The 22,209-nt window shown below is 37.8% G+C and overlaps 1 protein-coding gene across 1 annotated transcript in view; it reads left to right on the top strand.

Moving 5' to 3' along the window:
• Positions 1–780: 780 nt before the first annotated feature.
• CATSPERB (cation channel sperm associated auxiliary subunit beta) overlaps positions 781–22,209 on the top strand; it is a 139,062-nt gene continuing 117,633 nt past the window's right edge. Inside the window, exons 1-4 of the mRNA XM_055333696.1 lie at positions 781–859; positions 4,862–4,950; positions 7,264–7,404; positions 11,410–11,470. Of these exons, the coding sequence (XP_055189671.1) occupies positions 781–859; positions 4,862–4,950; positions 7,264–7,404; positions 11,410–11,470 (370 nt within the window). The remainder of the gene's footprint in view (positions 860–4,861; positions 4,951–7,263; positions 7,405–11,409; positions 11,471–22,209) is intronic.

Raw genomic sequence — 22,209 nt, forward strand, 5'->3', positions numbered from 1 at the left:
CCTCTTCTTATCAGGACACCGGTCACATTAAATCGGCCCACCCTAATGATTTCACATTAACTTAATCACTTTGTAAACATCCTGTCTCCAAATGCAACTAATGTTTTGAGGTACTGGGTGACAGGGCTTCAACGGATGAATTTTTAGGAGGGCACGTTTCAGCCCATCAAAGAGGCTTGCTTACACACACAGGGGTGTGCATTATAGAAGTATGCTGAGCTTGGGGTGTCCACCATGGAAACAAGTCTACTCTTATCCAAGGGGGAATGTTACCTCATCCCTTAAGGTTTCTTCCCACAAACACAACTCTGAAAGAAGGCCTGGGTAAAAGTGTCCAGAGCTTTGCATGTTTGGCACATAGGGAAGACATGCAGGAATGCCCAGGACCCATGTGCATTCTCTCTCTCAAAAGCAATGTAGTCAAAATATCAGATCAAGGTACATACACTCTACTAACCTCCGAGTCTTTATCAAGTCAGGCTGCATGTGCACAGCTACAGAGTTGATCACACCTTCTGACAGTTAATCTACATGGAAGAAAAACCGGAGGTATAGTGCCCTAGTTTATGATAAAAATATTTACAAGTATCTTTAATAAGAGCTAGGAAGTAAATGTAGAGCTCTGTCAACTGTTAACATTGTTTGCTTTGTTCCCGAAAGGGAAATATTTTTAACTTAGTGGAATAGATGACTTCTTTCCTATGTAGTTGTTTATAGAAAAGGGAATGAAAAAACATGTTAAGAGTGATTGAATAGAAATATTCTTGTTTCTTTCTATAGATGGGATTGCTACTTCTATATATGATCATTTTACTTTTGGACATATTTTATTTTTCATCAGGAATAATATATAATAAAGGTAAGTTTCAGACTCCCTTAATCTCTATTTTCTTATAGTTCTCCTTTTTCCCCTTCCTCACTAACAATTAAAATACTTTTTGGAGGGTACTTTTTTTTAACCTCATCTTCCAATTTTTCCCAGGTATTATTTATTTATACTCTTGTCCTAATAACATCACTGTGAATCTATTGTTAAGTTGTATCCATAGAGACCTTTGCTATAGTGTTTCTTTACTTCTAAGTCATAGAATATTTAAAGTTTAAGGAGAATTTTGTATTTGGAAAACTATTTAAATAGTTTTTTTTTACTTTTCCTACATGGTTACATGTGGTATGAATTATAAACTGAAATATAAGGCTAACAGATTGAGACTAAAGATAATTTTCTGAAAGTAATACATGGATGAAATTACTCAGTAGGACTTCAATGGTGGAAATGCTTTGTAAAAGGGATAAGACAAGACAATTTACCTCTACTTGTGTGGGTTGTTTAGATTCTCTAGCATTTTGGACTGGATCTGCTAGAACACAGTAGATGCTTAATAAAAAAAAATGTTGACTAATGGAGAGATGGAGTCAAGCTGTCTTCTATTCACAGGTGTGTTGAGAAATGCTTGAGTTCTGGGATCACCCAGTACCAGTTCCTAGGTTCTACTGGAGAATATATAACACATGCATGGGCAAAATCTAAGATTGGAGAGTCACAGGTCAATTTATGAGATTTCAGAGAAGGGAGAGTTTACTTCCACCTGAAGGGAGTGGTCAGGGAAAGCTTTGTACAAAAGACAGCGATTAACCTAGGTCCCCCAAATGAGTAATCTGTGTCTATGCATGCAAGGAGAAGAGTATTTTACAAAGACAACATCAAGGTAAGTGGTAGTTAAAGTCATGGAGGTAGGTAATCACATAATGTGAGCGGAACAGTAAATACTTCAATTTGGCTAGAATGAAGGGATAGAAGAATAAGATATTTTGGAAAGGTAGGAAACTGGTTCACATCTTAGAATTATTTGAATGCCAGACTGGAATTTGGGCTTTAGCCTAAATTCATTGAGATGGAGATGGATAGAATGGATTAAAAACCATGATCCAACTCTGCTGCCTGCAAGAGATTGACTTCAGATCAAGATAAGGAGAAGGGATCTTCTATCAATAGCTCTTTATTAAAATACAAATTCTCTCTTCAATCTCCAACTCCTGTCCCTCTTCTGTGCTCACCAAGGACTTTAAGAGTCAAGAGCCATTTAATATTTATGAGGCAGATTATTCCAGCTTTATTTTATTGTTGATCTTTATTTTTGTACCATTGTGTTTGGAAAATATACTCGGTACAATTTTAGTCTTCTTAAATTTTTGATATTTGTTATGTCTCTTTTTATGTGGCCTAACCAGGGGATTCTTCTGTGTGCACTTGAGGGAAATGTGTATTCTCTCTTTCTTGGATGGAATGTTTTATATATATCTTTTAGAACCATGTATTCTGAAGTATGCTTCAAATAAAAAAGGTTCTTATTGACTTTGCATCTGGATAATGAAATTTGTTGAAAATGGTTTTTTAAAATATTTTATTTATTCATGATATATATATATATATATATATATATATATATATAGAGAGAGAGAGAGAGAGAGAGAGAGAGGCAGAGACACAGGCAGAAGGAGAAGCAGGCTTCATGCAGGGAGCCCGACGTGGGACTCGATCCCGGGACCCCAGGATCAGGCCCTGGGCTGAAGGTGGCACTAAACTGCTGAGCCACCCAGGCTTCCCTGTTGAAAATGTTTAAAAATTTAAAATGGTCAGAATGGTCAGAATTTAAAATGGTTTTGGCTGCTTCTGAATTTTAAAAATATGATTATAATTCTTACTGTTTTAAAATTATTTCATCATTTAAAAAAACATTCTTTTTTTTTATAAATTAATTTTTATTGGTGTTCAATTTACCAACATACAGAATAACACCCAGTGCTCATCCCGTCAAGTGTCCCCCTCCGTGCCCGTCACCCATTCACCCCCACCCCCCCGCCCTCCTCCCCTTCCACCACCCCTAGTTCATTTCCCAGAGTTAGAAGTCTTTATGTTCTGTGTCCCTTTCTGATATCTCCCACACATTTCTTCTCCCTTCCCTTATATTCCCCTTCACTATTATTCATATTCCCCAAATGAGTGAGAACATACACTGTTTGTCCTTCTCCGATTGACTTACTTCACTCAGCATAATACCCTCCAGTTCCATCCACGTTGAAGCAAATGGTGGGTATTTGTTGTTTCTAATGGCTGAGTAATATTCCATTGTATACATAAACGACATCTTCTTTATCCATTCATCTTTCGATGGGCACCGAGGCTCCTTCCACAGTTTGGCTATTGTGGACATGGCTGCTAGAAACATCGGGGTGCAGGTGCCCCGGCGTTTCATTGCATCTGAATCTTCGGGGTAAATCCCTAACAGTGCAATTGCTGGGTCGTAGGGCAGGTCTATTTTTAATTCTTTGAGGAACCTCCACACAGTTTTCCAGAGTGGCTGCACCAGTTCACATTCCCACCAACAGTGTAAGAGGGTTCCCTTTTCTCCACATCCTCTCCAACATTTGTTGTTTCCTGCCTTATTAATTTTCCCCATTCTCACTGGTGTGAGGTGGTATCTCATTGTGGTTTTGATTTGTATTTCCCTGATGGCAAGTGATGCAGAGCATTTTCTCATGTGCATGTTGGCCATGTCTATGTCTTCCTCTGTGAGATTTCTCTTCATGTCTTTTGCCCATTTCATGATTGGATTGTTTGTTTCTTTGGTGTTGAGTTTAATAAGTTCTTTATAGATTTTGGAAACTAGCCCTTTATCTGATATGTTATTTGCAAATATCTTCTCCCATTCTGTAGGTTGTCTTTGAGTTTTGTTGACTGTATCCTTTGCTGTGCAAAAGCTTCTTATCTTGATGAAGTCCCAATAGTTCATTTTTGCTTTTGTTTCTTTTGTTTTCGTGGATGTATCTTGCAAGAAGTTACTGTAGCCAAGTTCAAAAAGGGTGTTGCCTGTGTTCTCCTCTAGGATTTTGATGGAGTCTTGTCTCACATTTAAATCTTTCATCCATTTTGAGTTTATCTTTGTGTATGGTGCAAGAGAGTGGTCTAGTTTCATTCTTCTGCATGTGGATGTCCAATTTTCCCAGCACCATTTATTGAAGAGACTGTCTTTCTTCCAGTGGATCGTCTTTCCTCCTTTGTCGAATATTAGTTGACCATAAAGTTCAGGGTCCATTTCTGGATTCTCTATTCTGTTCCATTGGTCTATGTGTCTGTTTTTGTGCCAGTACCACACTGTCTTGATGACCACAGCTTTGTAGTACAACCTGAAATCTGGCATTGTGATGCCCCCAGCTATGGTTTTCTTTTTTAAAATTCCCCTGGCTATTCGGGGTCTTTTCTGATTCCACACAAATCTTAAAATAATTTGTTCTAAGTCTCTGAAGAAAGTCCATGGTATTTTGATAGGGATTGCATTGAACGTGTAAATTGCCCTGGGTAGCATTGACATTTTCACAATATTAATTCTGCCAATCCATGAGCATGGAATATTTTTCCATCTCTTTGTGTCTTCCTCAATTTCTTTCAGAAGTGTTCTATAGTTTTTAGGGTATAGAAGTCCTAGCCTCAGCAATCAGACAACAAAAAGACATTAAAGGCATTCAAATTGGCAAAGAAGAAGTCAAACTCTCCCTCTTCGCCGATGACATGATACTCTACATAGAAAACCCAAAAGCCTCCACCCCAAGATTGCTAGAACTCATACAGCAATTTGGTAGCGTGGCAGGATACAAAATCAATGCCCAGAAATCAATGGCATTCCTATACACTAACAATGAGACTGAAGAAAGAGAAATTAAGGAGTCAATCCCATGTACAATTGCACCCAAAAGCATAAGATACCTAGGAATAAACCTAACCAAAGAGGTAAAAAAACATTCTTTTAATGAAAATTCTTCTATCAGCGACCTAAAATATATGTATTTTTGTATTATTTAGGTGATATGGAGAAACACTTTGCTTGTCATAGCCAAGGTTTCCCCCAAAAGAATGAAATAATCAAGCTGTATCTTTCCTCAGATGACTTGGTAAGGTCCCCTGATAGTATGTGACAACACATACACAGTCTTTTTAAGTCCATATGTAAAACCAGTAGCACTGTACTCTTTTCAAATACCTCCAACTATGTAAAATCCTATGTAATAATCATTTCTATTCCATTCCACTTGGAGCAGGCGAGACATTGCATTTAGCCATTGAAACCGCCTGGGTGGTTTTTGCAATTTTTTTTTTTTTGTAAGATACCTCCCTCTTCTCTTTTTAAAAGGTTGGTTGTAATGATCTTTATTTTTTATGGATCTTATTTGTCCTTTTGAAGTTTGACAGATGTAGCCTGTTAGAGAAATTTACTTCACATGACCTAGAGAAAGAAACTTTCCCTTTTATAACAAGTACCTCATTGCAGTTGTCATTTGGGGTAAGGGATAATTTGATTTCTTAAATTCACATAATGGCATTTAAACACACACACACACACACACACACACACACACCCCAAAACAAAATAAAATGTACTATTAGGATGGCCATCCAGCAAATGCTAAAAAGAATGTAAGTTAAGGAAAAATGTATAGATTGTTTGAAAATCTATGATAAATATAATAAAAACAAAGTAAACACCCCACAAGGACAGATGCCTTTTCCCCAAAGTCTTCTTTGACTTAGTTCCTGGTTCCTTCTTGATATGCCAAACATATATTCACTTTTTTAAATTCACAACTGTTGCGAAGTGCTTGCCCTTTGAGTCAGGAATGCCTTTCCTCTGTGATTACAAATTACGGAAAGAGAATGGGCTTTAGAGGAAGAGAGACCTTCTAAGCTGGGGTCAAACCTTGGAGCTATATGTGCAGACATACCTGGTCTGTGTGCCCGGTGCAGGTTACCTAACCTAGTCTCGTCCTCTTAAGAAAGGGACTAAATATTTTTTAATAATAAATTTATTTTTTATTGGTGTTCAATTTGCCAACATACAGAATAACACCCAGTGCTCATCCCGTCAAGTGCCCCCCTCAGTGCCCGCCACCCAATCACCCCCACCCCCCGCTCTCCTCCCCTTCCACCACCCCTAGTTCCTTTCCCAGTTAGGAGTCTTCCATGTTCTGTCTCCCTTTCTGATATTTCCTACCCATTTCTTCTCAAAAGGGACTAATTATAACCTACTTTTTGGATAGTTGTGATACAGTAGTTCTAGAAGTGATAGTAGAAATAATACCTAAGCATTTATAAAACGGTTATGTGTGTCAGGCATTTTTCAAACTGTTTTATGTTCAGTATGACATTTGAACTTCTGTAGGATAAATACTGAAGATTAGTTGAGGACGACTAAACCCACCCTCTTAGATTCAGTACCAGGAGCCTGTGAAATAAGCAGACAAAAAACATTAACAGAAGGAAAAATTAAACAACAGATTTTTATTTACACATGCAGTGCATGTAACCACAGGAGAATTGATTGGTGAGCAACTCAGAAGGAGAATTGGGATGCCTAGGCTAACTTCACAAAGGGCAATAAATTTTATTTTATTTTATTTATTTTATATATTTTTAAAATACAATACATTTTAAACCAGTGACAAGACAAGGGAAAAGGGGTTTGGGTTTATCTTCCCTCCAATCTCCTTCAGAACGTAAGTTCCTTGAGAGCAGGGATTTTTGTCTGTTTTGTGCAATTCTGCTCCCCCACCCTCACAACACTGCCTGATTTGTGGTTAGAGCTCAGAAAATGTTTTTGAAATGAATCTGTTTCCCTATTTCATAGACAAGGAAACGGAAACTTGGGGTAATTTGCCCAAAGTGGTCTTAACTATTAGGAGAACCAAATGAGATGAAGCTGTCAGCATCCAACTTGTGTTGGTTTTCAGTAGAATTTACCATCTATAATTGCTATGTTCTCATGCAACTTCTTAAAACTGGGAAATCTCCCATAAAAATGCACTAAAATGAGTTTTACCTTATATGTTTGCTTCTTTTAAACACACACACACACACAAAATAAATTTTAAATACAAAACAATGATTTTAGTAAAAGAGGAATTTCTGTGTGTGGCTTTGATTCTATATTTATTTAATGTAATAACTTTATGCCTATTTTTGACAGCAAAGATTATTATATGGATGAATTGAAACCTATTATGACACTAGCATCATAGATTACAGGGTTCTAGAAGTTTACTTTTTCAAAAGAGATTTTTTTTCCTAGTTAGAGATGAGGATTACTAAAGATAGCAGTCTATAGCTGCATCTACTTTTTATAGATTTCCCCTCACTTTTAGATTTATGTAAGATATGCTTCTCTCCATCAAGTTGTAATTACTTTTTTTTCTCTCCCCTCTTTCCTCAAGAAAGTCGAGTGTTTTTTCCGATCCGAAAGTGAGCTTACTTCGAAGGAATATCTAGGTGTGTTCACATCAGGAGGACTTGCTCCCAGCTTGGGAATTATGAATAGTACATATACTGGCATCTTCCACTTTAATTTAACTTTGGTAATAAGATTTTATTTTCTTCTTTGATATTATTAATAAGAAACATAATCTTATACAGGAAGTGTTTTTAAAAAAATAGTCTATGATATCACATGTATACATGTTTATTTATTTATTTTTTTGTATACATGTTTAAACCTAACAATACAGTGTTATGCTTTTTGCTTTAAATAGTTTTTAAGAAATTAGTATATGTGCTGCCAAAGTGAGCGCAAGTTCCTAAGACATTTAAAAAAGGTATGTATGGTTTTTTACTATTTACCTACATATTAATGATTTCCGTTGATGTTCATTGTTTTCTGGAGATGCGAATTGCCATCTGGTGTCATATTTCTTCCGCCCAAAGAACTTTTATCATTTCTTATAGTCCAGGTCTGTGGGCAATGAATTCTCTGGGAATGAATTATTGAAACTGTCTTTATTTTGCCCTTTCTTTTGCAGGTAATAAAAAAATATATACATGTTAAGATAATTTGCAAACCATACAGTTCACCTATTTAAAATGCACAATTAAATAGTGTTTAGTATATTCACAGAGTGCACAAACATCACTACTATCTAATTTTAGAACATTTTTGTGACTGTGAAAAGACAGCTCACGGTCCACATTAATAGTCACTTCCCAGTCCACCCTCTGCTCTCCAGGTGTAGACAACCACCAAGCTTCCTCTGTCCCTGTGGATTTGCTTATTCTGAACATCTCCTGTAAATGAAATCTTACAACGTGTATGTAAATGAAATTGTAGAACACTTAGCTCTTTATGACTGGCTTCCCTTCAGTTACTGTAATTTCTCCAAGTTCTATCCACATGATAGCATGTGTCAGATGGCCCATTTCTTTTTATTATCAAATAATATTGCAGTGTATCAATATCACATTTTTAAAATCCATTCATCAGTTGCTGGACATTTAGGTTATTTCCACTTTTTGGCTGTAATGAATCATGCCGCCATGAACATCTGTGTATGAATCTTTGTGTGGAATTTTTTTTTTAATTTCTCTTGGGTGTCTACCTGGGAAATGGAATTGCTAGGTCAGAGGGTAATAGTCTGACTACTGCTTTTGCACTCTTTTATATTCCCACCAGCACTGTATTAGGGTTCAAATTTCTCCACCTCCTCACCCACACTTGTTACTGTTGGTCTTTGTTGATAAAGCCATTCCGGTAGATGTGAAGTGCTATCTCATTTGGTTTTGATTTGCGTTCCCTGATGATTAAATGATGTTCAGCATCTTTTCATATGTTTATTGTCCATTTGAATATCTTCTATGTGGGGATATCTATTAGATTCTTTATTCATTCTTAATTGGGTTGTCTTATTATCATCTTTATATATTCTCAATACAAGTTCCCCTATCAGCCACATTATTGGCAAGTATTTTCTCCCATTTTCTGGATTGTATTTTTACTTTTTAGATAGTCTCCTTTGATGGACAAAAGTTGTTTTGAGGAAGCCTAGTTACCCATTTTGTTCCTTGTTCTCTGGTGTCATATATAGGAAATCATTGGCTAGTCCAAGGTCACAGAGATTTATCTTTCTGTTTTCTCCTAAGAGGTTCATAGTTTTAAATTTAAATTTAAATTTAACTTTTAAATTTAGGTCTTTATAAAGGAGCCTACTGGTAGAGATTGTGTTGAATGTATGGATCAATTTGGGTGGTATTGCCATTTTAATAATAATATTATCTCCCCAATCCATGAATATAGGATGTTTTCCTATTTATTTAGATTTTCCTTACTCTTTCAACAATGTTTTCTAGTCTTCAGAGTATATGTTTTATACTGCTTTTGTTAATTTTATTCCTAATATTTTATTCTTTTTGATTCTATTGTAGAGGGAATTGCTTACTTAATCTCATCTTCAGATGATCCTTTACAAGTGTATAGAAATACAGTTAATTTTTATATATTAATCTTGTATCTTGCAACCTTGCTGAAGTCATTTGTGAATTTTAAAGGTTTTTAGTGGTCACCTTGATTTTTGAATGATAGTTTTGTCAGATACAGAATCTCTGGTTGACTTCCATTTCCTTTTGATATTTTAAATGTTATTCTACATTTTTAATATGTCAACTGACACCATTGTTTCTGAGTGAGAAGTCAACTATTAATTGTGTTATTGTCCCCTACATGTAATGTGTCCTTTTTCTCTGTATGCTTTTTAAAAATATTTTATTTATTTATTCATGAGAGACACACAGAGAGAGGCAGAAACAGAGGCAGAGGGAGAAACAGGCTCCCTGTGGGGAGCTTGATGTGGGACTCGATCCCAGGACCCCAGGATCACGACCTGAGCCAAAGGCAGATGCTCAACCACTGAGCCACCCAGGCATCCCTCTCTGGATACTTTTAAGATTTTCTTTTTGGGGGTCCCTGGATGGCGCAGTGGTTTGGCGCCTGCCTTTGGCCCAGGGCGCGATCCTGGAGGCCCAGGATCCAATCCCACGTTGGGCTCCCGGTGCATGGAGCCTGCTTCTCCCTCTGCCTGTGTCTCTGCCTCTCTCTCTCTCTCTCTCTCTCTCTCTCTCTGTGACTATCATAAATAAAAAAAAATTTAAGATTTTCTTTTTGTATTTACCCTGATTGTGTTTCTCTGAGCTTCTTGGGTTATAAGTTTACCAGATTTGTAAAGTCTTCAGCTACTATTTCTCTAAAAAAATGTTCTGCTCCTTTTTCTGTCTCTTTTCCTACTGGGGCTCTAATTATGCAGTTTAGAATATACAGTATTTTCTCATAGATATCTAAGGCTCTGGTCATTTTTCTTTAATTATTTTCCCCCTTTTTTCAAACAGGGTAATTTCAACTGCTGTATCTCTAAAATCACTGATTCTTTATTTTACCATCTCCAATCTGCTCATCTAATAAATACTTTATTTCAGTTACTATATTTTTTGCCTCATTATTTTCATCTGGCTTTATTGTTGTATTTTTCATCTATGTGCTGGGATTCCTTACCCATCCTTTCACTAAGATACTTTCTTTAAGCCTACATACATTATTTGTTTTTTTAAAGGTTTTATTTATTTATTCATGAGAGATAGATAGATAGAGAGAGAGAGAGAGAGAGGCAGAGACACAGGCAGAGGGAGAAGCAGGCTCCATGTAGGGAGCCCGACATGGGACTTGATCCTGGGTCTCCAGGATCACACCCTGGGCTGAAGGCAGCACTAAACCACTGAGCCACCCCAGCTGTCCTACATACGTTATTTGTAATAGCTGCTTTGAAGTCTTCATCTACTCTCTGGACTCACTCTGGGTCCATTTATCATCTATTTTTTTTTAAATCAGTTACATGTTTCTTTTTCTTTTGGTTGAAACTGGACACATAAGATAAAAACCCATAGCAACTCTGGATTCTGTTATGTTTTTATGAGAGTTTGCTAGTGGAGAGGGGGGTGGTTGTTGGTTGTGGTATAAAAGGCTCTTTCTTGCCTTGACACAAACAGTAAACTGTGTTATCTATGGTTTCAGCAGCTGTTATCTCTGCTCAGTTTTTTAAAGATTCCATGGTTTATTATTTTTTAACATGGCCTTCATTGGTCTCTGCACTTGTGTTGCCCCGGGGTTGGGGAAAATTTATATTTAACTCTTAGCTCAGTTTCCTTGCTCATTGTTTTTTCCCCTTAAATTCCCCAATTCTCAGTCAATACCAAGCTCTGTTCCCTGACACATCAAGCCAGTAATGCCTCAATTTTGTGCTACCTCAGCATGGTTGCATGATATTCCACTTCATGGTATTTTACATAATTGATTAACATTATAGTTATTTCTAATCTTCTACTATTACAAGTAATAATGAAAAATATTCTTGAACATATTTTATTTCCCACATATGTGAGTATAATATAGGATAAATGCCTAACAGTGAAATTACTATGTAAAGGGTATATGCATTTGATATTTTTATTTAATTTCCATGTTTAAAGATAGGGTAAAATATAACAAAATAAGTGTTGCCTTTACAATTGTCAAACTCTGTATTCTGATGTCTTCTTTATTCAAGTTCAGTGATCGAGTTTACTGGTTGATCAATATTCCCAGAGAAAACATTACAAAAAATACAGGTAAGAATGATCTGAATTAATTTTTTTATTCAAGGGTTTGCATTGCCAAATTTAGCAAGTAAACAAAAACATGTATATTCAAAAATTGCTATTCCAGGAAAATGTCTCATGTAGTATTTGGGACCTACTTACTAAAAATTATTATAGTTCATCTAAAATTCAAATTTAATTAGGGTTTCTATATTTTATCTGGCAATTCTATTACAAATAGATTGGTTTAACATACATAACATTTATATTGTTCTTTATTTAAGTAAACTCATTTTCTAGAACTCAAAAGTTGTGGTATGGAGAAATTCATGTACCAATAGGTTACCTTAAAATAGTCTGTAATATGTAACATATTATTTATTATGGAATCTCCTATTAAGTGTTATGTGATAGCATAGCTTTATATATGACAGTAAATACCCTGATGGAAAAAGGAGGAAAGTAAAATTTCAGGAGTTATAAATATTGAACTAGTGGACTGAGCTAGTAGATGTTGAGGCATGAAATACAGTTTCATAATTTAAAAACGGTGGAGGGCATATTATTGTAATATGATAGGTACAAAGAGTGGAAATCAACTTGGCTTCATTGAAGAAGAAAGAAGAAATTTGTTCTTGTCATGAAGCCCAAAGATAAAAATGCATCCAGTTTATAGGAAGGAATTATGACTAATAAATGGACAACCATCAAGACTTTCACCCTATTTCTCATTTCTATGTTTTTTGGATATCTACATTGATTTTTCTCTCTCTACAGACTAGCTTTCTAAAGCTGCCTCACTGCCAGTCAATTTTCTTAAATGTGTACTTCCTAGGCGCCAACCCAATTCCAAATTCCCAGGAGAGTATCTTTAATTGGCCTGATGTTGATCCAGTACCCACTCGTATAGCAATCAAATGGTGATGAGGGACCAGGACAGTGAGAATCATATAGGCCAACCTCTCTAGATACAGGAGTAATTAAAGGGCATAGGGGATTGTGTGTCCTTTGGAGTAAATTTGGGGGGCTTAGAGTTAGGAAGAAATGATAGAAAAGTTTTCACATAAGGAAGTGTCAAGGACAAAAGTCTGCAAGAGAAACCCCAGTGCTGAAAATTCTGACATGAATTAGATCTATCTTTATTTTTCTCATTTTTTTACAAGTTAATCTACTGGAAACTTGGTGATTTTTTGGCAAGGAATTCATCCTGAAAATTGTACTCCTTTAAAAAAAAAATCTAAGTTAACTATCATCAATATTAGGATGGAATGTTCTAGCTCCTTGGCATAATATTGACATTAGACTGAGGACTGAAAAAAGTGAAGATCACTTGTTATTTTTGCTCCTTCCATTTACAAACTTTAATTTTAGAAATGCAGTGATTCTAGAGTCACCCAGACAGGAACAAAGGTGAACTGAGAACTTAAGCATTTTATAGAAACACACTACATGAGCTCTGTGTCTCTTGGTATAACTCCCTGGACCGAGTAAAAAATATTTTTGAGCTCATGATGTAATAGGAGAGGATGGCCTGATTAGTCATATGCTAGAAATCAGGGGGAGAAATATTCAGGGGGAATGGTCTCTTTTCCCCCTCACTCATTTCTTTTCTTTCCTTAATCATGTCTTATCTACTGTCCTGCAATGAATTGGAGTATTATGTAAGGATGACATCTTGGGAAGGATAGTTGAGGATACATCAACCACAAAGGTAGCAAAATAGTTATCATAGTAGTAGTAGAACTAGCAGGTTCATCACTACTCTAAATACTTTACCTATACAAAAAAAAAAATACTTTACCTATACTAACTCATCTATCCCTCACTGTGTGGTAGGTATCATTATCATGTCCATTTTTTTCAAGATTTATTTATTTGTTGGCAAGGGCAGGGGAGTGAGGGGCCAAGGGAGAGGGAGAGAGAGTTCCAAGCAGACTCTGTACTGAGCTCAGAGCCTGATCAGGGCTCAATCCCATGACCCTGAGATCATGACTTGTGCTGAAATCAAGTCAGTTCCTTAGCCAACCGTGCCACCCTGGTGCTCCTATCATGTCCATTTTCACACAATTTAACTAAGACCCAAGGAGCTGCAGGGAGATGCAGTGATAGCTAGAAAGTGCTAAAGGCAGTTTGAAGTTAGAACAGCATAGAACTGTTGAAAGTAAAAAGAGTTTCTCTTTTATTTATACTTCATGATTTCTTCTTCTTTTTTTCATTTATAAATAAGGCATAATTTGCATTCAGTAAAATGTACCCTTTTATAAAGCATCTAGTTCTGTAAGTTTACACAAATGTGTACAGTTGTATAATCACTACGGTCAAGATACTGAACTGCTCCATCACCCCATAAAATTACCCCACCTGGAGTCAACGTCTCCCCATTGTCCAAGCCCCAGCCACCACACATCTGTTTTCTGTTCCTGTTGCTTTGCCTATTCTGGAGTCATATACATGGAATCATGGAATACATAGCCTCTTGTATTTGGCTTCTTTCACTTACCATAATTCATTTGAGATTCATCTGTGTTGTAATTTCTTTGATTTTCTTCCTGGAAAGTATTCCATTGTATGGGCTATACCAGAGTTAATCTTATTGAAGGGCATTTGGATTTTCCCAGTTTTTAGCTATTTTGAGTAAGGTTGTTATAAGCATTCTCAGACAGGTTCTCTTGTGAACATAAACTTTCGTTGCATTTAGCTAATACCAAATAGTAGGATCACTGGGTTATATGGTAAGTGTAAGTTTAACTTTATAAGAAATTGTCAAACTATTTTCCAAAATAGTTGTATCATTCTGCGTTCTCACCAACAGGTTATCTGAATCCATGCCAGCACTTAGTATGTGTAAGGGTGTGAGGGGTGTGTGTGTGTGTGTGTGTGTGTAATTTTAGCCATCCTAATATGTGTATGGAACCATTTATTAATTTTAATTTGCATTTCCCTAATAACTAGTGCCATTGAACATTTTTGTGCTTAAATGCCATTTGAATTATCTTTGTAAATCTTTTGCAAGTTTGTTATGTATTTTGGATACACGTCCCTTATCAGATGTATGACCTACAATATGTTTTTCCTACTCTGTGGCTTGTATTTTTCATCTCTTAAGAATATCTCTTGAAGATCGGAGTTTTTAATTTGGGTGAAGTCTAATTTATCAGTTTTTTTACTTTATGGATTGCACTTTTGGCATCATAGCTAAATCAAGTTCACAAAGGTGTTCTACATTTACTTCTAGAAGTTTATGGTTCCAGGTTTGGTATTTAGACCTATGACTCAGTATGAGCTAATGTGTGCTATATGGACTGAAGTTAATATGGGGGGATCATGGGTACCCAATTATTCCAGCACCATTGTTATAAAGACTATTTTATCTCCATTGTATTACTATTTTTGGGCTCTGTGTCTTTTCACCAATACCATATTGTCTCACTTGAGCTTTATAAATAATAGGCTTATAATAAGTAATGTTAATCCTTCAACTTTGATCTTCTTTTTCAAAATTGTTTTGGTTAGTATACTTCTTTTGCCTTTCTCTATAAATTTTAGAATAAACTCATTTAGTTCTATAAAAAATCCTGTGGTTTTTAAATTTGAGTTGCATTAAATCGATAGTTTAGAGAGAATTGACACCTCACCACTGAATCTTCTAATCCATAGACACTGTATACCTCTCCATTTATTTATATCATATCTTCTTTGAACTATTTCATCAGGGTTTTGTGGATTTCACCATAGGAAAAAAATGTTCAGCATTAAAAAATCTTTATACCTAAGTATCTCATATTTTTGGGGTATTGTAGATGGTTATTTTTAATATTTGAATTTCCAGCTATTAATTGAGAGTATGTAGAAATATGATTGGTTTTTGCAGATTGATTATGTATCTTGCAACCTTGTTAAATTCACTTATTGGTTCTAGCCTTTTGTATATTCTTTGGTTCTTCTATGTGGAAAAAGCATTCATCCAGAAATAACAGATAATTTCATTTCTTCCTTTTCAGTACGTATTCATTTTATTTCTTTCTCTTGCCTTATTTGTAGTGCTAGGACCTCCAGTACCATGTTGGATAGGAATGGTAGGGGACATCCTGGCCTTGCTTCCAATTTTAGGGGGAAAACATTCAATCTTTCATCATTAGGTATGATGTTATCATAAGTATTTTGTAGATGCTCCTTTTTTTAAATTTTTTTAAAATTTTTATTTATTTATGATAGTCACACACAGAGAGAGAGAGAGGCAGAGACACAGGCAGAGGGAGAAGCAGGCTCCATGCACCGGGAGCCCGACGCGGGATTTGATCCTGGGTTTCCAGGATCGCGCCCTGGGCCAAAGGCAGGTGCTAAACCGCTGCGCCACCCAGGGATCCCTGTAGATGCTCTTTATCATGTTACAGAAATTCCCTTCTAGTACTGGTTTGCTAGGTTTCTATCATGAATTGGTGTTGAAATTTGTGAAATGCTCTTTCTGCATCTGTTGAGAAAATAAGGATTGTCTTCTTTAGTCTGTTGATATGGTGGATTTCATTGATTCCTTTTTGAATTTTGAGCTAGTCCTGCAATCCTAGGATAAACAACTCTTGGTTATGATGTAGTATCCTTTTTATATATTGTTGGACTCATTTGGCTGGTAGGTTCTTGTGGTTATTAGCCCGGAGTTTAATTTTCTCCCAAGGTCTTTATCTTGTTTTGGTATCCAGTAATGCTATTGTTATAAAATGATTTGCTCTGCTGTTCGGTCATTGCTGATGAACAGCCGGGGTGGTGCTCAACGTTAAGCTGCAAAAGAATTAAGGGAGGGGTCCAGGTAGACCAGCACAGGTAATAACATCTAGGAGTTCTTACCGAGCTTCAGGTTTTTTAGAATCTTCACCACCCTGGGGAATGTTTTCATGATGTCCTGCAGGATCCAGCTGTTTGGCTCTTGAGCCACAGATATGGTACTAGGAACACACCTGCCCAGATGCCAGGTCTGCATCCCTCCATTCCTGATGACTTTGAGAATGTTTTTGACTAGGAAGCCACTGATCTTCCCGGAAAGCCCAAGCTTGTGGGGGCAAGGGGAAGGGGGAGAGATTGTTCCTCAAGATGTGCACAGTTTCCCAGCCACGTTGCTTTTCTTTCTTTCTTTCTTTCTTTCTTTCTTTCTTTCTTTCTTTCTTTCTTTCTTTCTTTCTTTCTTTCTTTCTTTTCTTTCTTTCTTTCTTTCTTTTTCCCAAAGGTTATTTTCACTTTGGTCTCTGAATTAAAATGCTGTCTAGTTAAGGAGTTTCAGGAAGGCTTAAATAAGAGGCTGTGATAACACTGCATTCCCCACAGATAAAAGAACATGTCTAAATCATTTTATTCAACTGGAAGTCAAGCTTTCACTAGAAACTTGTTTCTGAATATTTCTTGGTTTATTTTTAATATCCATCCTTTGGGGTCAAATTATACAGGTTCTAAAAAAATATTTTACTTGGAGGGGCAAGATGGTGAAAGAGTAGGGTCCCCAAGTCACCTGTCCCCACCAAATTACCTAGATAACCTTCAAATCATCCTGAAAATCTACGAATTCGGCCTGAGATTTAAAGAGAGACCAGCTGGAACGCTACAGTGAGAGGAGTTCACGCTTCTATCAAGGTAGGAAGACGGGGAAAAAGAAATAAAGAAACAAAAGGCCTCCGAGGGGGAGGGGCCCCGCGAGGAACCGGGCTGAGGCCGGGGCGAGTGTCCCCAGGACAGGAGAGCCCCGTCCCGGAGAAGCAGGAGCTGCACCAACCTTCCCGGACGGGCGGAAAGGGGCTCGCAGGGAGTTAGAGCAGGACCCAGGAGGGCGGGGATGCCCTCGGGCTCCCGGGGACACTCACAGACACCTGCGCCCCGGGAGAGTGCGCCGAGCTCCCTAAGGGCTGCAGCGCGCACGGCGGGGCCAGAGCAGCTCGGAGGGGCTCGGGTGGCGGCTCCGCAGACGGGGCTGCGGGGTGGGAGCGCGAATCCAACAGCGCAGGCCCCGGAGCACCAGGCTTAATGACCCCATCAAAAGGCGCAGGGTTTGAGACTAGATAAAAAAAGCAGGACCCATCTATCTGCTGTCTGCAAGAGACTCATTTTAGACAGAAGGACACCTACAGCCTGAAAATAAAAGGTTGTAGACCCATTTACCATTCAAATGTTCCTCAAAAGAAAGCAGGGGTAGCCATCCTTATATCAGATAAACTAAAATTTACCCCGAAGACTGTAGTGAGAGATGCAGAGGGACCTATATCATACTTAAAGGATCAATCCAACAAGAGGACTTAACAATCCTCAATATATATGCCCCGAATGTGGGAGCTGCCAAATATATCAATCAACTAATAACCAAAGTGAAGAAATACTTAGATAATAATACACTTACTCTTGGTGACTTCAATCTAGCGCTTTCTACACTCGACAGATCTTCTAAGCACAGCATCTCCAAAGAAACGAGAGCTTTAAATGATACACTGGACCAGATGGATTTCACAGATATCTACAGAACTTTACATCCAAACTCAACTGAATACACATTCTTCTCAAGTTCACATGGAACTTTCTTCAGAATAGACACATACTGGGTCACAAACCAGGTCTGAACCGATACCAAAAGATTGGGATCGTCCCCTGCATATTCTCAGACCATAATGCCTTGAAATTAGAACTAAATCACAACAAGAAGTTTGGAAGGACCTCAAACACGTGGAGGTTAAGGACCATCCTGCTAAAAGATGAAAGGGTCAACCAGGAAATTAAGGAAGGATTAAAAAGATTCATGGAAACTAATGAGAATGAAGATACAACCATTCAAAATCTTTGGGATGCAGCAAAAGCAGTCCTGAGGGGGAAATATATCGCAATAAAAGCATCCATTCAAAAACTGGAAAGAACTCAAATACAAAAGCTAACCTTACACCTAAAGGAGCTAGAGAAAAAACAGCAAATATATCCTACACCCAGCAGAAGAAAAGAGTTAATTAAAATTCGAGCAGAACTCAACGAAATCGAGACCAGAAGAACTGTGGAACAGATCAACAAAACCAGGAGTTGGTTCTTTGAAAGAATTAATAAGATAGATAAACCATTAGCCAGCCTTATTAAAAAGAAGAGAGAGAAGACTCAAATTAATAAAATCATGAATGAGAAAGGAGAGATCACTACCAACACCAAGGAAATACAAACGATTTAAAAAACATATTATGAACAGCTATACGCCAATAAATTAGACAGTCTAGAAGAAATGGATGCATTCCTGGAAAGCTAGAAACTACCAAAACTGGAACAGGAAGAAATAGAAAACCTGAACAGGCCAATAACCAGGGAGGAAATTGAAGCAGTCATCAAGAACCTCCCAAGACACAAAAGTCCAGGGCAGGTTGGCTTCCCTGGGGAATTCTATCAAACGTTTAAGGAAGAAACCATACCTATTCTACTAAAGCTGTTCGGAAAGATAGAAAGAGATGGAGTACTTCCAAATTCGTTCTATGAGGCCAGCATCACCTTAATTCCAAAACCAGACAAAGACCCCACCAAAAAGGAGAATTATAGACCAATATCCCTGATGAACATGGATGCAAAAATTCTCAACAAGATACTAGCCAATAGGATGCAACGGTACATTAAGAAAATTATTCACCATGACCAAGTAGGATTTATTCCCGGGATATGAGGCTGGTTCAACACACGTAAAACAATCAATGTGATTCATCATATCAGCAAGAGAAAAACCAAGAACCATATGATCCTCTCATTAGATGCAGAGAAAGCATTTGACAAAATACAGCATCCATTCCTGATCAAAACTCTTCAGAGCATAGGGATAGAGGGAACATTCCTCGACATCTTAAAAGCCATCTACAAAAAGCCCACAGCAAATATCATTCTCAATGGGTAAGCACGGGGAGCCTTTCCCCTAAGATCAGGAACAAGACAGGGATGTCCACTCTCACCACTGCTATTCAACATAGTACTGGAAGGCCTAGCCTCAGCAATCAGACAACAAAAAGACATAAAAGGCATTCAAATTGGCAAAGAAGAAGTCAAACTCTCCCTTTCGCCGGTGACATGATACTCTACATAGAAAACCCAAAAGCCTCCACCCCGAGATTGCTAGAACTCATACAGCAATTTGGCAGCGTGGCAGGATACAAAATCAATGCCCAGAAATCAATGGCATTTCTATACACTAACAATGAGACTGAAGAAAGAGAAATTAAGGAGTCAATCCCATTACAATTGCACCCAAAAGCATAAGATACCTAGGAATAAACCTAACCAAAGAGGTAAAGGATCTATAACCTAAAAACTACAGAACACTTCTGAAAGCAATTGAGGAAGACACAAAGAGATGGAAAAATATTCCATGCTCATGGATTGGCAGAATTAATATTGTGAAAATGTCAATGTTACCCAAGGCAATGTACACGTTTAATGCAATCCCTATCAAAATACCATGGACTTTCTTCAGAGATTTGGAACAAATTATTTTCAGATTTGTGTGGAATCAGAAAAGACCCCGAATAGCCAGGGGAATTTTAAAAAAGAAAACCATAGCTGGGGGCATCACAATGCCAGATTTCAGGTTGTACTACAAGGCTGTGGTCATCAAGACAGTGTGGCACTGGCACAAAAACAGACACATAGATCAATGGAACAGAATAGAGAACCCAGAAGTGGACCCTGAACTTTATGGTCAATTAATATTTGATTAAGGAGGAAAGACTATCCATTGGAAGAAAGACAGTCTCTTCAATAAATGGTGCTGGGAAAATTGGACATCCACATGCAGAAGAATGAAACTAGACCACTCTCTTGCACCATACACAAAGATAAACTCAAAATGCATGAAAGATCTAAATGTGAGACAAGATTCCATCAAAATCCTAGAGGAGAACACAGGCAACACCCTTTTTGAACTCAGTCACAGCAACTTCTTGCAAGATACATCCACGAAGGCAAAAGAAAGAAAAGCAAAAATGAACTATTGGGACTTCATCAAGATAAGAAGCTTTTGCACAGCAAAGGATACAGTCAACAAAACTCAAAGACAACCTACAGAATGGGAGAAGATATTTGCAAATGACGTTATCAGATAAAGGGTTAGTTTCCAAGATCTATATAGAACTTATTAAACTCAACACCAAAGAAACAAACAATCCAATCATGAAATGGGCAAAAGACATGAAGAGAAATCTCACAGAGGAAGACATAGACATGGCCAACACGCACATGAGAAAATGCTCTGCATCACTTGCCATCAGGGAAATACAAATCAAAACCACAATGAGATACCACCTCACACCAGTGAGAATGAGGAAAAATAACAAGGCAGGAAACCACAAATGTTGGAGAGGATGTGGAGAAAAGGGAACCCTCTTACACTGTTGTTGGGAATGTGAACTGGTGCAGCCACTCCGGAAAACTGTGTGGAGGCTCCTCAAAGAATTAAAAATAGACCTGCCCTATGACCCAGCAATTGCACTATTGGGGATTTACCCCAAAGATTCAGATGCAATGAAACGCCGGGACACCTGCACCCCGATGTTTCTAGCAGCAATGTCCACAATAGCCAAACTGTGGAAGGAGCCTCGGTGTCCATCGAAAGATGAATGGATAAAGAAGATGTGGTCTATGTATACAATGGGATGTTACTCAGCCATTAGAAATGACAAATACCCACCATTTGCTTCAACGTGGATGGAACTGGAGAGTATTACGCTGAGTGAAGTAAGTTAATTGGAGAAGGACAAACAGTGTATGTTCTCATTCATTTGGGGAATATAAATAATAGTGAAAGGGAATAAAGGGGAAAGGAGAAAAAATGAGTGGGAAATCTCGGAAAGGGAGACAGAACACGAGAGACTCCTAACTCTGGGAAATGAACTAGGGGTGGTGGAAGGGGAGGAGGGCGGGGAATGGGGGTCAATTGGTGGCGGGCACTGAGGGGGGCACTTGACGGGCTGAGCACTGGGTGTTATTCTGATGTTGGCAAATTGAACACCAATAAAAAATAAATTTATTATTAAAAAAAACAAATTTGGTCTGTGCATAACTATCTTTGACTTTTAAAATACGAAGAACCCTGAGGTTCCACAGGTCTTGGATAACCCTCTGCAAGTTCTGATTAAAGTCAGAAGTGGTGTGGTTCCTATGATGATATATGGAGTGACTGAATATAAGGAAAAGCATGTATTTAATCCTTTATTAACAGTAACATCCATTTATTTTCTGGATTGGCTTTCTATCAAGTGCATCGCTTTGCACCTTCACATTAACCAGCACACACTTCTGTTTGGTGGTAATACTAGTCCTGCTCATCCCAAGCACACAGGAAATACGAATCCCATCTGCAAAGTGGGATTGTATCCAATGTAGTGAAAGAGGTACATGAAGCAGCCAAGAAGCTGTGCCAAACCAGGCTAGCCGGTAGTTTGGAATAGTTCAAGAACTGAAAATTGAATAAGAGTTTAGTGGCAAAACTCCAAACAAACCTCATCAGGCAGTTGATACACCATCACACCTTGTTCACATGCTGTTCAAGAGCTCAGTGAGAACAGACTGCATTAAGAGTCATACAAAACCGGGATATCTCAGTGTTAAAAACCCTAGTTACTTTCAGTAAAGAAGGCTCGTCCATTAGGTAAGTGGCCAAGGTGATGGTGTCCCACTCTGAAAAATAGCACCATCCCTACTTCCATGCCTGAATGTTGATTTCACCTAGACCAGCCAGTTGTTTTCCATGGAGTCCTTCCTACAGCCCCAGCAACTCCATGAAA

Source organism: Nyctereutes procyonoides, unplaced genomic scaffold (assembly GCF_905146905.1).
Source record: "Nyctereutes procyonoides isolate TBG_1078 unplaced genomic scaffold, NYPRO_anot_genome, whole genome shotgun sequence".
NCBI lineage: Eukaryota > Metazoa > Chordata > Mammalia > Carnivora > Canidae > Nyctereutes > Nyctereutes procyonoides.